This window comes from Branchiostoma lanceolatum, chromosome 10, assembly GCF_035083965.1.
Source record: "Branchiostoma lanceolatum isolate klBraLanc5 chromosome 10, klBraLanc5.hap2, whole genome shotgun sequence".
Lineage (NCBI taxonomy): Eukaryota > Metazoa > Chordata > Leptocardii > Amphioxiformes > Branchiostomatidae > Branchiostoma > Branchiostoma lanceolatum.
In genome coordinates this window covers 19,916,926-19,933,319 of record NC_089731.1, presented here as the reverse complement: position 1 = coordinate 19,933,319, position 16,394 = coordinate 19,916,926, and the positions used below count along the sequence as shown (strand labels likewise).

General features: G+C 49.5%; 1 protein-coding gene across 1 annotated transcript; it reads right to left on the bottom strand.

Annotated features, from left to right (window-relative positions):
- Positions 1–1,921: 1,921 nt before the first annotated feature.
- On the bottom strand, positions 1,922–2,680 carry LOC136443040 (uncharacterized). Its single transcript, XM_066440091.1, has one exon. The coding sequence runs from the start codon at positions 2,678–2,680 to the stop codon at positions 1,922–1,924; it is 759 nt and encodes a 252-aa protein (XP_066296188.1).
- Positions 2,681–16,394: the final 13,714 nt, after the last annotated feature.

Below are 16,394 nucleotides of genomic sequence, written 5' to 3'. Positions count from 1 at the left end.
GCAGCCACGCTATAGGCAAACATGTCGTGCTGTTTGAAGAGATCTGGATAACGTAACGAGGCTGCTTCGTTCAGAGCTTCCATGATTTGGAAGATGTCCTTGTAGTAACCTGCAGCGATTTTGACTATCTCGTATTCTCTACCATCTTCTTCGTCTTTTTCGTCAGTCATGAAAAACACCAACATGTTTTCGCCTTCCCGAACGTTCATCCACGTGTGGGGGTATTGTATCTCGGCCAGGGCCACCTGCCATTCTCCCTTCATGTCAATGGGGTGTGATAGTTTTGTCATGTAGGTAGATAACGTGTTGTCAGGGTAGACATCCATACTCCCATCGCTAGGGAGCGTGACGTAAAAAGATGCAGCCATGTCGAGATACCGTTCTATTATGCCCAACAAAATGTTGGTGTGTCGGTACTTATCATATCGCTACCATGTCATCCTCCCTTACCCAACTATTGAACTTGATGGGATACCCTTTCCACTTGACAAAATACTCTGTCTTTTTACTGCGCCGCCTCGTGTCTAGAATTTTCTCTACTTGGTACACATCGCTGACCTCTTTATCTGCAACTTTTTGTAGTTCTGCCTCGTAGAAGGTTCCCTTCAGTTTTTCACCATGATAATCTTTAACGTGGTACACGGGAGGGTGTCGAGGAATCCGATGCGAGATGGTAAATAGTTCTGTTGTCCAATTGGGTGTATAACCTTTTTCCATTAACAACTTGGACTTGCTAATGCGAACAGTATCACCGACCCTGAATTGAAAGGGTGGAATTTTCTTTTTTACCCTTTTCGTTCTGTTTCCAGGTCCCGGCAGTGTATCGTCTCTGTACAACGTATGCCATACGATGTGTTGATTTTTCGCGTTCACTTCTACCGGTTTTGTTTTTATACTGCGATGATGTGAATGGTTATACGACCATACTATATCTTGCAACACATCTATGTATCGATACGTGTTACTTGAGGTGAAGTATTTCCACATTTTGGTCTTCAAGGTCCTGTTAAACCTTTCGACGACACTTGCTTTGGTCTCAGCATTAAACGTCGTAAAGAAATCAACCCCCTCATCTTTGAGAAGAGTCTGAAAATGCCTATTGAGAAACTCTGTTCCCTGGTCAGTTTGCAAACGCAGTGGTTTTCTACCTTCATCAAGAATAGATTTAAAGGCCTTCACTAGTGTGGTTCCTTTCTTGTCTTTGATCGCTCTCACCCAAGCAAACTTCGATAAAATATCTATACACGTAAGGAGATACCTAAATCCATCATTATGACGAGAGTGAGTTGATAGATCCGCAAGGTCTGCCTGCCACTGATGATCTATCCCTCCCACAATCACACGATTTCTTTCGAACCTTCGTTTGATAGGTTTATGTAGCGTATATGTATCCTGTGATTGTAGCCAAGCCTTTACTTGAGGTCGGGTGATTCCGTGCTTGCTACCGGCGGCCCTGTAGAGCCGTCCAACTCCACCAAACCCAGCAGGGTGTTTGGGGTCGTAGTAAATCCTGTGGAGAATATCGTGACGTGTTTTTGTTGAGTTTGCGGTGGTGGTATGACCTCGCCTTCCTCTCTCTGTTTCTTTCTTCTTCTTCCCCTTATTGTTGGAAACCATCCGAGACCTTTAACGAAAACGAACATACGCCCTCGAATGCACATGCAACCACAGTGTATACGTTCGACAAACTCCCTAATGATGTTGCCAAACTCTATGTTGTTGTTGCAGAGACAACCCATGGGTGTTATCTGTACTACACCAACTGTTAAACTGATTGATTATGTTCGGTACCATATGTTTTTATACGTTCTTACTGACCTTACCTAAGATGTATTTATGTATAATAAACAACAGACACAATAGGGTTCAATCTTTGCCCGCATTCATACTACGGGAGGCTTTATTTGAGACATCCCATCACTCAGTCACTAGAAAGCTTTGCCATGAGGTCGCTGGTCAGGAAAGACTTGTCTTCTAGGACGATCTGTAGGCCAATTTCTACCTTGTCCTCAATGTTCTCAATCGTCTGCCATTGCTGTGGGGTGAGGTTGATGCCTTTCTTGCCTGGTAGGATTCTACTGGGATCGCTGTCAGGACAAGGTTTGAAGAACTCTCGCAGAGCCACGACTGGTTCTCCTCTGAAGATCTCTACGATTGCGTACCGTAGATTTCCCAAGTCGTAACGCCTAGGGTCGACCTTCGTTGCGTTGTAGGGCAATGAGGCGAGAGTGCACTCCAACAGAGCCGATGCCATACTTGGCATGACACGTTTTAGAGCCCACCACTGCTCAGGGGACAGGGCCAATCCTCTCTTACAGGCCCTCCACACGTTTGGCTCTTCGGGTTGGGGTTGGTAGAATTGCCGCACAGACAGCAACGCTTTCCCGTTGAAACGTCCGACAGTGACGAAGACATTGTCACCTATGGGGTACCTGATTTGCAGTACACCATTCTCGTTCTCTATCTGGATCTTCGGCGTTGGCCTATCCATCCATGGACTATCAATCCCCCGACCAGGCTGAGTGACTTTGTCGGGTACGTAGATAGTAGACGTCGGTACCACCCCATCCGTCTGCGTCCCCATGGAACGATATGTTGGTGGAGCTTTGGTAGAAGTGCCCGCATACTCAACGTCACACTCTGTCAACATCAACAAGTTGCCGAAATCGGGTGCAGACATCTTCTCAGTGATTCACGGTATGCGATATAAAGACGATGATGTCGCATGTGAAAACGTGGATTCTTCACTGTCCTTTATACTCCCCCTTCGATCACACAGACCAATCAGCTCATCAAAAAAACACCATATCCACAGTTGTTTTGCATGCAAGATAGGTTCTTCAACCTATCAATGACTTCCACGTCACGTTGTTGTAAACCGGTTCTGGTCAGATTCTTCGAAACCGGATCAAGCCAGATGTACTATTTATAGCAAACAGGTTGCATCCACCGCTGATTTGCATACAGGATACGTTCTTCATCCTATCAATGACCTCCACGTCATGTTGTTATAAACCAGTTCTACCCAGATTCTTCGAAACCAGATCTAACCAGATGTACTATTTATAGCAATCAGTTTCCCCCTGCATTTAGGCATTCATTCATTCAAATCGCAGGTGAGACTGGTGTGGCATACTTGCCCTCTTCTCCATCCACCGACGTCTGTAGGTAGGGCTGGGGGTGATGTTGAGGCCTTGGCTGACAACCGATCGGGTCACGCATTGGTACGGCACGTTGTGATGAAGTTTCGCTGTCATCCTTTATACTCAACCTTGCGAACATATCAGTCAGCAAACAAACGGTGCATTGACACTCTCCATCGCAGACTGATAACACGATGCTGTCGTCAAAAGTCGGTGATGCCATGGTATGTGCAGCAACTGTTCCATCACATCCTTTATACTATCCTTTATACTATCCTCAAACTCCAATTCATTTGCATAACCTTCATCTACTGAAACCATTTCCATACATATCTCCGTAACGACATGTATGTACGCTTTAGAAGTACACTACGCCACCCGGCTTGCGCAAGTTTTTAGAGTTCAGCATCCTGTCGACCATTTCCACACTGTTCTCCAAGGTGTACCACTGCCCCATCGTCAAATTGATCCCTTTCGTGCCAGGCAGCATCCCTCGGTGGTCCTTGCCATGGCGTGGTCGGAAGAACTGCCCCAGACCCACGATCGGGACCCCGTCAAAGATCGCCACGGCGACAGACGACTCACCTTCTAGATGAAACCCTATAGGTGGAAACTTTGGAGGGCTGAAGGAATTCATCACTGCAAACTTACCCTCCATCACCTTTGCAGATACTTTTGACATGTTGTGTTTGAGAGTCTGCCACTGTTCAGGAGTCATGGTATATTCCTGCTTCCCTGGCGCTATGTCATTCATATCGTCAGGGTTTCGATGGTAAATCTGTCGCACGGCAACTGTAGGCTTATCCCCGAACAGCTGAACGGTCAGGTACACTTCTTCACCTAGCGGTAGCTGCATGTCGAAGTACGGAGATGTGAACATTGATGCAATGTCTTCCTGTAACGGTTTACATGACGCAGGTGGTGTATATTCGTCTACCTCCATAGGCTCTTCAACGTCTAGGGGCTGAAACATGATGATCTCACACCAAGTCGATAAGGACGGTGCAAAAGCCGTCTCCAATACTCTGCTTTTATGCCATCCTACTCTAAACGCATCTGCATAGCTATTAATTTGCATAATTTTGCGAACTCATTTGCATAACATTAGATGAAGGGGTACTAATTTACATTTGGGTAGAGGTACTAATTTGCATATGGGTGAGGTCAAATCAGGCGAAAATTTGCATCCCCATTTGCCTAATTTTCGCCTGGTTTGGCTTCATTACTACTGGCTAGGTCTTGGTGTCTGATTTTTGTCTGTTTATCCTCATTCTGGCTCTTTGTGGGAAAGGCCCTTTGTCTGTCTGACTCCCTGTATGTCTAGACCTCTGGCTGTCTTGTTTTCCGTCTGTCTGACCCTCTGTCTGATTCTCTGACTGGCTCCTTGTCTGGCTAGGTCTCTGTCTGTCTGATTTTTGTCTGTTTATCCTCTGTCTGGCTCTTTGTTGGGCAGGCCCTTTGTCTGTCCGACTAGGTCTCTGGCTGTCTGGTTTTCCGTCTGTCAGACCCTCTGTCTGATTCTCTGACTGGCTTCCTCTCAGGTTAGGTCTCTGTGTCTGATTTTTGTCTGTTTATCCTCATTCTGGCTCTTTGTGGGAAAGGCCCTTTGTCTGTCTGACTTCCTGTATGTCTAGGCCTCTGTCTGTCTGATTTTCCGTCTGTCTGACCCTCTGTCTGATTCTCTGACTGGCTCCTTGTATGGCTAGGTCTCTGTCTGTCTGCTTTTCCGTCTGTCTGATCCTCTGTCTGGCTCTTTGTGGGGCAGGCCCTTTGTCTGTCTGACCAGGTCTCTGGCTGTCTGGTTTTCCGTCTGTCTGACCCTCTGTCTGATTCTCTGACTGGCTTCCTCTCTGGCTAGGTCTCTATGTCTGATTTTTGTCTGTTTATCCTCATTCTGGCTCTTTGTGGGAAAGGCCCTTTGTCTGTCTGACTCCCTGTATGTCTAGGCCTCTGTCTGTCTTGTTTTCCGTCTGTCTGACCCTCTGTCTGATTCTCTGACTGGCTCCTTGTCTGGCTAGGTCTCTGTCTGTCTGAGTTTTGTCTGTTTATCCTCTGTCTGGCTCTTTGTGGGGCAGGCCCTTTGTCTGTCTGACTAGGTCTCTGGCTGTCTGGTTTTCCGTCTGTCTGACCCTCTGTGTGATTCTCTGTCTGGCTCCCTGTCTGGCTAGGTCTCTGGCTGTCTGGTTTTTGTCTGTTTATCCTCTGCCTTACTCTTTGTTGGGCAGTCCCTTTTGTATGTCTGACTAGGTCTCTTGCTGTCTGGTTTTCCGTCTGTCAGACCCTCTGTCTGATTCTCTGTCTGGCTTCCTGTCTGACTAGGTCTCTGTCTGTCTGGTTTTCCGTCTGTCAGACCCTCTGTCTGATTTTCTGTCTGGCTCCCTGTCTATCTAGGTCTCCGACTGTCTGGTTTTCCGTCTGTCTGACCCTCTGTCTGATTCTCTGACTGGCTTCCTGTCTGGCTAGGCCTCTGTCTGTCTGATTCTTGTCTGTTTATCCTCTGTCTGGCTCTTTGTGGGGCAGGCCCTTTGTCTGTCTGACTAGGTCTTTGGCTGTCTGCTTTTCCGTCTGTCTGACCCTCTGTCTGATTCTCTGTCTGGCTCCCTGTTTGACTAGGTCTCTGGCTGTCTGGTTTTCCGTCTGTCTGACCCTCTGTCTTATTCTCTGACTTGCTTCCTGTCTGACTAGGTCTTATGGCTGTCTGGTTTTCCGTCTGTCTGACCGTCTGTCTGATTCTCTAACTGGCTTCTTGTCTGGCTAGGTCTCTGTCTGTCTGGTTTTTGTCTGTTTATCCTCTGTCTGGCTCTTTGTTGGGCAGGCCCTTTGTCTGTCCGACTACGTCTCTGTCTGTCTGGTTTTCCGTCTGTCAGACCCTCTGTCTGATTCTCTGTCTGGCTCCCTGTCTGTCTAGGTCTCTGACTGTCTGGTTTTCCGTCTGTCTGACACTCTGTCTGATTCTCTGACTGGCTTCCTCTCTGGCTAGGTCTCTGTGTCTGATTTTTGTCTGTTTATACTCTTTCTGGCTCTTTGTGGGGCAGGCCCTTTGTCTGTCTGACTCCCTGTATGTCTAGACCTCTGGCTGTCTTGTTTTCCGTCTGTCTGACCCTCTGTCTGATTCTCTGACTGGCTCCCTGTCTGGCTAGGTCTCTGTCTGTCTGATTTTTGTCTGTTTATCCTCTGTCTGGCTCTTTGTGGGGCAGGCCCTTTGTCTGTCTGACTAGGTCTTTGGCTGTCTGGTTTTCCGTCTGTCAGACCCTCTGTTTGATTCTCTGACTGGCTCCCTGTTTGACTAGGTCTCTGGCTGTCTGGTTTTCCGTCTGTCTGACCCTATGTCTGATTCTCTGTCTGGCTCTTTGTCTGTCTAGGTTTCTGTCTGTCTGGTGTTCCGTCTATCTGACCCTCTGTCTGATTCTCTGACTGGCTTCCTGTCTGGCTAGGTCTCTGTCCGCCTGATTTTTGTCTGTTTATCCTCTGTCTGGCTCTTTGTGGGGCAGACCCATTGTCTGTCTGACTTGGTCTCTGGCTGTCTGGTTTCCGTCTGTCTGACCCTCTTTCTGATTCTCTGTCTGGCTCCCTGTCTGTCTAGGTCTCTGGCTGTCTGGTTTTCCGTCTGTCTGACCCTCTGTCTGATTCTCTGACTGGCTTCCTGTCTGGCTAGGTCTCTGGGTGTCCGGTGTTTGTCTGTTTATCCTCTGTCTGACACTTTGTCGGACAGTCCCTTTGTATGTCTTACTAGGTCTCTGGCTGTCTGGTTTTCCGTCTGTCTGACCCTCTGTCTGAATCTCTGTCTGGCTCCCTGTCTGACTAGGTCTCTGGCAGTCTGGTTTTCCGTCTGTCTGACCCTTTTTCTGATTCTCTGTCTGACTCCCTGTATGTCTAGGCTCCTGGCTGTCTGGTTTACCGTGTGTCTGACCCTCTGTCTGATTCTCTGACTGGCTTCCTATCTGGCTAAGTCTCTGTCTGCCTGATTATTGTCTGTATATCCTGTCTGGCTCTTTGTGGGGCAGGCCCTTTGTCTGTCTGACTAGGTCTTTGGCTGTCTTGTTTTCCGTATGTCCGACCCTCTGTCTGATTCTCTGTCTGGCTCCCAGTCTGACTAGGTCTCTGGCTGTCTGGTTTTCCGTCTGTCTGACCCTCTGTCTGATTCTCTGACTTGCTTCCTGTCTGACTAGGTCTCTGACTGTCTGGTTTTCCGTCTGTCTGACCCTCTGTCTGATTCTCTGACTTGCTTCTTGTCTGGCTAGGTCTCTCTCTGTCTAATTTTTGTCTGTTTATCCTCTGTCTGGCTTTTTGTTGGGCAGGCCCTTTGTCTGTCCGACAAGGTCTCTGTCTGTCTGGTTTTCCGTCGGTCAGACCCTCTGTCTGATTCTCTGTCTGGCTCCCTGTCTGACTAGGTCTCTGGCTGTCTGGTTTTCCGTCTGTCTGACCCTCTTTCTGATTCTCTGTCTGGCTCCCTGTCTGACTAGGTCTCTAGCTGTCTTATTTTAGTCTGTTTATCCTCCGTCTGGCTCTTTGTGGGGCAGGCCCTTTGTCTGTCCGACTAGGTCTTTGGCTGTCTGGTTTTCCGTCTGTCAGACCCTCTGTCTGATTCTCTGTCTGGCTCCCTGTCTGTCTAGGTCATTGGCTGTCTGGTTTTCCGTCTGTCTGACCCTCTGTCTGATTCTCTGTCAGGCTCCCTGTCTGACTAGGTCTCTGTCTGTCTTATTTTTGTCTATTTATCCTCTGTCTGGCTCTTGTTGGGGCAGGTCCTTTGTCTGTCCGACTAGGTCTCTGTCTGTCTGGTTTTCCGTCTGTCTGACTCTCTGTCTGATTTCCTGTCTGTCCCTCTGTCTGACTAGGTCTCTGGCTGTCTGGTTTTCCGTCTGTCTGACCCTCTGTCTGATTTTCTGACTGGCTTCCTGTCTGGCTAGGTCTCTGTCTGTCTGATTTTTGTCTGTTTATCCTCTGTCTGACACTTTGTCGGACCGTCCCTTTGTATGTCTTTCTAGGTCTCTGGCTGTCTGGTTTTCCGTCTGTCTGACCCTCTGTCTGAATCTCTGTCTGGCTCCCTGTCTAACTAGGTCTCTGGCAGTCTGGTTTTCCGTCTGTCTGACCCTCTGTCTGATTCTCTGTCTGACTCCCTGTATGTCTGACTCCTGGCTGTCTGGTTTACCGTGTGTCTGACCCTCTGTCTGATTCTCTGACTGGCTTCCTATCTGGCTAAGTCTCTGTCTGTCTGATTATTGTCTGTATATCCTGTCTGGCTCTTTGTGGGGCAGGCCCTTTGTCTGTCTGACTAGGTCTTTGGCTGTCTTGTTTTCCGTATGTTCGACCCTCTGTCTGATTCTCTGTCTGGCTCCCAGTCTGACTAGGTCTCTGGCTGTCTGGTTTTCCGTCTGTCTGACCCTCTGTCTGATTCTCTGACTTGCTTCCTGTCTGACTAGGTCTCTGACTGTCTGGTTTTCCGTCTGTCTGACCCTCTGTCTGATTCTCTGACTTGCTTCTTGTCTGGCTAGGTCTCTCTCTGTCTAATTTTTGTCTGTTTATCCTCTGTCTGGCTTTTTGTTGGGCAGGCCCTTTGTCTGTCCGACTAGGTCTCTGTCTGTCTGGTTTTCCGTCGGTCAGACCCTCTGTCTGATTCTCTGTCTGGCTCCCTGTCTGACTAGGTCTCTGGCTGTCTGGTTTTCCGTCTGTCTGACCCTCTATCTGATTCTCTGTCTGGCTCCCTGTCTGACTAGGTCTCTAGCTGTCTTATTTTAGTCTGTTTATCCTCCGTCTGGCTCGTTGTGGGGCAGGCCCTTTGTCTGTCCGACTAGGTCTCTGGCTGTCTGGATTTCCGTCTGTCAGACCCTCTGTCTGATTCTCTGTCTGGCTCCCTGTCTGTCTAGGTCTCTGGCTGTCTGGGTTTCCGTCTGTCTGACCCTCTGTCTGATTCTCTGTCAGGCTCCCTGTCTGACTAGGTCTCTGTCTGTCTTATTTTTGTCTATTTATCCTCTGTCTGGCTCTTGTTGGGGCAGGTCCTTTGTCTGTCCGACTAGGTCTCTGTCTGTCTGGTTTTCCGTCTGTCTGACTCTCTGTCTGATTTCCTGTCTGTCCCTCTGTCTGACTAGGTCTCTGGCTGTCTGTTTTCCGTCTGTCTGACCCTCTGTCTGATTTTCTGACTGGCTTCCTGTCTGGCTAGGTCTCTGTCTGTCTGATTTTTGTCTGTTTATCCTCTGTCTGGCTCTTTGTCGGGCAGGTCCTTTGTCTGTCCGACTAGGTCTCTGTCTGTCTGGTTTTCCGTCTGTCAGACCCTCTGTCTGATTCTCTGTCTGGCTCCCTGTCTGTCAAGGTCTCTGGCAGTCTGGTTTTCCGTCTGTCTGACCCTCTGTCTGATTCTCTGTCTGGTTCCCTGTCTGTCTAGGTCTCTGACTGTCTGGTTTTCCGTCTGTCTGACCCTCTATCTGATTCTCTGTCTAGTTCCCTGTCTGACTAGGTCTCTAGCTGTCTGGTTTTCCGTCTGTCTGACCCTCTATCTGATTCTCTGTCTGGTTCCCTGTCTGACTAGGTCTCTGGCTGTCTGGTTTTCCGTCTGTCTGACCTTCTGCTTGATTCTCTGTCTGGCTTCCTGTCTGACTAGGTCTCTGGCTGTCTGGTTTTCCGTCTGTCTGACGCTCTGTCTGATTCTCTGACTGGCTCCCTGTCTGTCAAGGTCTCTGGCTGTCTGGTTTTCCGTCTGTCTGACCCTCTGTCTGATTCTCTGCCTGGTTCCCTGTTTGTCTAGGTCTCTGACTGTCTGGTTTTCCGTCTGTCTGACCCTCTGTCTGATTCTCTGTTTGGCTCCCTGTCTGACTAGGTCTTTGGCTGTCTGGTTTTCCGTCTGTTTGACCCTCTGTCCGATTCTCTGTCTGGATCCCTGTCTGGCCAGGTCTCTGTCTGTCTGATTTTTGTCTGTTTATCCTCTGTCTAGCTCTTGTTAGGCACGTCTTTTGTCTGTCCGACTAGGTCTCTGTCTGTCTGGTTTTCCGTCTGTCTGACTCTGTCTGATTTTCTGTCTGGCTCCCTGTCTGACTTGGTCTCTGGCTGTCTGGTTTTCCGTCTGTCTGACCCTCTGTCTGATTCTCTGACTGGCTTCCTGTCTGGCTAGGTCTCTGTCTGTATGATTTTTGTATGGCTCTTTGTGGGGCAGGCCCTTTGTCTGTCCGACTAGGTCTCTGTCTGTCTGGTTGTCCGTCTGCCAGACCCTCTGACTGATTTTCTGTCTGGCTCCCTGTCTGTCTAGGTCTCTGACTGTCTGGTTTTCCGTCTGTCTGACCCACTGTCTGATTCTCTGACTGGCTTCCTCTCTGGCTAGGTCTTGGTGTCTGATTTTTGTCTGTTTATCCTCATTCTGGCTCTTTGTGGGAAAGGCCCTTTGTCTGTCTGACTCCCTGTATGTCTAGGCCTCTGGCTGTCTTGTTTTCCGTCTGTCTGACCCTCTGTCTGATTCTCTGACTGGCTCCTTGTCTGGCTAGGTCTCTGTCTGTCTGATTTTTGTCTGTTTATCCTCCGTCTGGCTCTTTGTGGGGCAGGCCCTTTGTCTGTCTGACTAGGTCTCTGGCTGTCTGGTTTTCCGTCTGTCTGACCCTCTGTGTGATTCTCTGTCTGGCTCCCTGTCTGGCTAGGTCTCTGGCTGTCTGGTTTTTGTCTGTTTATCCTCTGCCTTACTCTTTGTTGGGCAGTCCCTTTTGTATGTCTGACTAGGTCTCTTGCTGTCTGGTTTTCCGTCTGTCAGACCCTCTGTCTGATTCTCTGTCTGGCTTCCTGTCTGACTAGGTCTCTGTCTGTCTGGTTTTCCGTCTGTCTGACCTTCTGTCTGATTCTCTGTCTGGCTTCCTGTCTGACTAGGTCTCTGACTGTCTGGTTTTCCGTCTCTCTGACCCTCTGTCTGATTCTCTGACTTGCTTCTTGTCTGGCTAGGTCTCTCTCTGTCTGATTTTTGTCTGTTTATCCTCTGTCTGGCTCTTTGTGGGAAAGGCCCTTTGTCTTTCTGACTCCCTGTATGTCTAGGCCTCTGGCTGTCTTGTTTTCCGTCTGTCTGACCCTCTGTCTGATTCTCTGACTGGCTCCTTGTCTGGCTAGGTCTCTGTCTGTCTGATTTTTGTCTGTTTATCCTCTGTCTGGCTCTTTGTTGGGCAGGCCCTTTGTCTGTCAGACTAGGTCTCTGGCTGTCTGGTTTTCCGTCTGTCAGACCCTCTGTCTGATTCTCTGTCTGGCTCCCTGTCTGTCTAGGTCTCTGACTGTCTGGTTTTCCGTCTGTCTGACCATCTGTCTGATTCTCTGACTGGCTTCCTCTCTGGCTAGGTCTCTGTGTCTGATTTTTGTCTGTTTATCCTCATTCTGGCTCTTTGTGGGAAAGGCCCTTTGTCTGTCTGACTCCCTGTATGTCTAGGCCTCTGTCTGTCTTGTTTTCCGTCTGTCTGACCCTCTGTCTGATTCTCTGACTGGCTCCTTGTCTGGCTAGGTCTCTGTCTGTCTGATTTTTGTCTGTTTATCCTCCGTCTGGCTCTTTGTGGGGCAGGCCCTTTGTCTGTCTGACTAGGTCTCTGGCTGTCTGGTTTTCCGTCTGTCTGACCCTCTGTGTGATTCTCTGTCTGGCTCCCTGTCTGGCTAGGTCTCTGGCTGTCTGGTTTTTGTCTGTTTATCCTCTGCCTTACTCTTTGTTGGGCAGTCCCTTTTGTATGTCTGACTAGGTCTCTTGCTGTCTGGTTTTCCGTCTGTCCGACCCTCTGTCTGATTCTCTGTCTGGCTTCCTGTCTGACTAGGTCTCTGTCTGTCTGGTTTTCCGTCTGTCTGACCCTCTGTCTGATTCTCTGACTGGCTTCCTGTCTGGCTAGGTCTCTGGGTGTCCGGTGTTTGTCTGTTTATCCTCTGTCTGACACTTTGTCGGACAGTCCCTTTGTATGTCTTACTAGGTCTCTGGCTGTCTGGTTTTCCGTCTGTCTGACCCTCTGTCTGAATCTCTGTCTGGCTCCCTGTCTGACTAGGTCTCTGGCAGTCTGGTTTTCCGTCTGTCTGACCCTTTTTCTGATTCTCTGTCTGACTCCCTGTATGTCTAGGCTCCTGGCTGTCTGGTTTACCGTGTGTCTGACCCTCTGTCTGATTCTCTGACTGGCTTCCTATCTGGCTAAGTCTCTGTATGCCTGATTATTGTCTGTATATCCTGTCTGGCTCTTTGTGGGGCAGGCCCTTTGTCTGTCTGACTAGGTCTTTGGCTGTCTTGTTTTCCGTATGTATGACCCTCTGTCTGATTCTCTGTCTGGCTCCCAGTCTGACTAGGTCTCTGGCTGTCTGGTTTTCCGTCTGTCTGACCCTCTGTCTGATTCTCTGACTTGCTTCCTGTCTGACTAGGTCTCTGACTGTCTGGTTTTCCGTCTGTCTGACCCTCTGTCTGATTCTCTGACTTGCTTCTTGTCTGGCTAGGTCTCTCTCTGTCTAATTTTTGTCTGTTTATCCTCTGTCTGGCTTTTTGTTGGGCAGGCCCTTTGTCTGTCCGACTAGGTCTCTGTCTGTCTGGTTTTCCGTCGGTCAGACCCTCTGTCTGATTCTCTGTCTGGCTCCCTGTCTGACTAGGTCTCTGGCTGTCTGGTTTTCCGTCTGTCTGACCCTCTATCTGATTCTCTGTCTGGCTCCCTGTCTGACTAGGTCTCTAGCTGTCTTATTTTAGTCTGTTTATCCTCCGTCTGGCTCTTTGTGGGGCAGGCCCTTTGTCTGTCCGACTAGGTCTCTGGCTGTCTGGTTTTCCGTCTGTCAGACCCTCTGTCTGATTCTCTGTCTGGCTCCCTGTCTGTCTAGGTCATTGGCTGTCTGGTTTTCCGTCTGTCTGACCCTCTGTCTGATTCTCTGTCAGGCTCCCTGTCTGACTAGGTCTCTGTCTGTCTTATTTTTGTCTATTTATCCTCTGTCTGGCTCTTGTTGGGGCAGGTCCTTTGTCTGTCCGACTAGGTCTCTGTCTGTCTGGTTTTCCGTCTGTCTGACTCTCTGTCTGATTTCCTGTCTGTCCCTCTGTCTGACTAGGTCTCTGGCTGTCTGGTTTTCCGTCTGTCTGACCCTCTGTCTGATTTTCTGACTGGCTTCCTGTCTGGCTAGGTCTCTGTCTGTCTGATTTTTGTCTGTTTATCCTCTGTCTGACACTTTGTCGGACCGTCCCTTTGTATGTCTTACTAGGTCTCTGGCTGTCTGGTTTTCCGTCTGTCTGACCCTCTGTCTGAATCTCTGTCTGGCTCCCTGTCTAACTAGGTCTCTGGCAGTCTGGTTTTCCGTCTGTCTGACCCTCTGTCTGATTCTCTGTCTGACTCCCTGTATGTCTAGGCTCCTGGCTGTCTGGTTTACCGTGTGTCTGACCCTCTGTCTGATTCTCTGACTGGCTTCCTATCTGGCTAAGTCTCTGTCTGTCTGATTATTGTCTGTATATCCTGTCTGGCTCTTTGTGGGGCAGGCCCTTTGTCTGTCTGACTAGGTCTTTGGCTGTCTTGTTTTCCGTATGTTCGACCCTCTGTCTGATTCTCTGTCTGGCTCCCAGTCTGACTAGGTCTCTGGCTGTCTGGTTTTCCGTCTGTCTGACCCTCTGTCTGATTCTCTGACTTGCTTCCTGTCTGACTAGGTCTCTGACTGTCTGGTTTTCCGTCTGTCTGACCCTCTGTCTGATTCTCTGACTTGCTTCTTGTCTGGCTAGGTCTCTCTCTGTCTAATTTTTGTCTGTTTATCCTCTGTCTGGCTTTTTGTTGGGCAGGCCCTTTGTCTGTCCGACTAGGTCTCTGTCTGTCTGGTTTTCCGTCGGTCAGACCCTCTGTCTGATTCTCTGTCTGGCTCCCTGTCTGACTAGGTCTCTGGCTGTCTGGTTTTCCGTCTGTCTGACCCTCTATCTGATTCTCTGTCTGGCTCCCTGTCTGACTAGGTCTCTAGCTGTCTTATTTTAGTCTGTTTATCCTCCGTCTGGCTCTTTGTGGGGCAGGCCCTTTGTCTGTCCGACTAGGTCTCTGGCTGTCTGGTTTTCCGTCTGTCAGACCCTCTGTCTGATTCTCTGTCTGGCTCCCTGTCTGTCTAGGTCTCTGGCTGTCTGGTTTTCCGTCTGTCTGACCCTCTGTCTGATTCTCTGTCAGGCTCCCTGTCTGACTAGGTCTCTGTCTGTCTTATTTTTGTCTATTTATCCTCTGTCTGGCTCTTGTTGGGGCAGGTCCTTTGTCTGTCCGACTAGGTCTCTGTCTGTCTGGTTTTCCGTCTGTCTGACTCTCTGTCTGATTTCCTGTCTGTCCCTCTGTCTGACTAGGTCTCTGGCTGTCTGTTTTCCGTCTGTCTGACCCTCTGTCTGATTTTCTGACTGGCTTCCTGTCTGGCTAGGTCTCTGTCTGTCTGATTTTTGTCTGTTTATCCTCTGTCTGGCTCTTTGTCGGGCAGGTCCTTTGTCTGTCCGACTAGGTCTCTGTCTGTCTGGTTTTCCGTCTGTCAGACCCTCTGTCTGATTCTCTGTCTGGCTCCCTGTCTGTCAAGGTCTCTGGCAGTCTGGTTTTCCGTCTGTCTGACCCTCTGTCTGATTCTCTGTCTGGTTCCCTGTCTGTCTAGGTCTCTGGCTGTCTGTTTTCCGTCTGTCTGACCCTCTGTCTGATTTTCTGACTGGCTTCCTGTCTGGCTAGGTCTCTGTCTGTATGATTTTTGTCTGTTTATCCTCTGTCTGGCTCTTTGTCGGGCAGGTCCTTTGTCTGTCCGACTACGTCTCTGTCTGTCTGGTTTTCCGTCTGTCAGACCCTCTGTCTGATTCTCTGTCTGGCTCCCTGTCTGTCAAGGTCTCTGGCAGTCTGGTTTTCCGTCTGTCTGACCCTCTGTCTGATTCTCTGTCTGGTTCCCTGTCTGTCTAGGTCTCTGGCTGTCTGTTTTCCGTCTGTCTGACCCTCTGTCTGATTTTCTGACTGGCTTCCTGTCTGGCTAGGTCTCTGTCTGTCTGATTTTTGTCTGTTTATCCTCTGTCTGGCTCTTTGTCGGGCAGGTCCTTTGTCTGTCCGACTAGGTCTCTGTCTGTCTGGTTTTCCGTCTGTCAGACCCTCTGTCTGATTCTCTGTCTGGCTCCCTGTCTGTCAAGGTCTCTGGCAGTCTGGTTTTCCGTCTGTCTGACCCTCTGTCTGATTCTCTGTCTGGTTCCCTGTCTGTCTAGGTCTCTGGCTGTCTGTTTTCCGTCTGTCTGACCCTCTGTCTGATTTTCTGACTGGCTTCCTGTCTGGCTAGGTCTCTGTCTGTATGATTTTTGTCTGTTTATCCTCTGTCTGGCTCTTTGTCGGGCAGGTCCTTTGTCTGTCCGACTACGTCTCTGTCTGTCTGGTTTTCCGTCTGTCAGACCCTCTGTCTGATTCTCTGTCTGGCTCCCTGTCTGTCAAGGTCTCTGGCAGTCTGGTTTTCCGTCTGTCTGACCCTTTGTCTGATTCTCTGTCTGGTTCCCTGTCTGTCTAGGTCTCTGACTGTCTGGTTTTCCGTCTGTCTGACCCTCTATCTGATTCTCTGTCTAGTTCCCTGTCTGACTAGGTCTCTAGCTGTCTGGTTTTCCGTCTGTCTGACCCTCTATCTGATTCTCTGTCTGGTTCCCTGTCTGACTAGGTCTCTGGCTGTCTGGTTTTCCGTCTGTCTGACCTTCTGCTTGATTCTCTGTCTGGCTTCCTGTCTGACTAGGTCTCTGGCTGTCTGGTTTTCCGTCTGTCTGACCCTCTGTCTGATTCTCTGACTGGCTCCCTGTCTGTCAAGGTCTCTGGCAGTATGGTTTTCCGTCTGTCTGACCCTCTGTCTGATTCTCTGCCTGGTTCCCTGTCTGTCTAGGTCTCTGACTGTCTGGTTTTCCGTCTGTCTGACCCTCTGTCTGATTCTCTGTTTGGCTCCCTGTCTGACTAGGTCTTTGGCTGTCTGGTTTTCCGTCTGTTTGACCCTCTGTCCGATTCTCTGTCTGGATCCCTGTCTGGCTAGGTCTCTGTCTGTCTGATTTTTGTCTGTTTATCCTCTGTCTAGCTCTTGTTGGGCACGTCTTTTGTCTGTCCGACTAGGTCTCTGTCTGTCTGGTTTTCCGTCTGTCTGACTCTGTCTGATTTTCTGTCTGGCTCCCTGTCTGACTTGGTCTCTGGCTGTCTGGTTTTCCGTCTGTCTGACCCTCTGTCTGATTCTCTGACTGGCTTCCTGTCTGGCTAGGTCTCTGTCTGTCTGATTTTTGTATGGCTCTTTGTGGGGCAGGCCCTTTGTCTGTCCGACTAGGTCTCTGTCTGTCTGGTTGTCCGTCTGCCA

What these genes read in the sequence shown, in the direction of transcription:
- LOC136443040 (XM_066440091.1), bottom strand. Translation starts at nt 2,680, where the DNA reads ATGTCTGCACCCGATTTCGGCAACTTGTTGATGTTGACAGAGTGTGAC.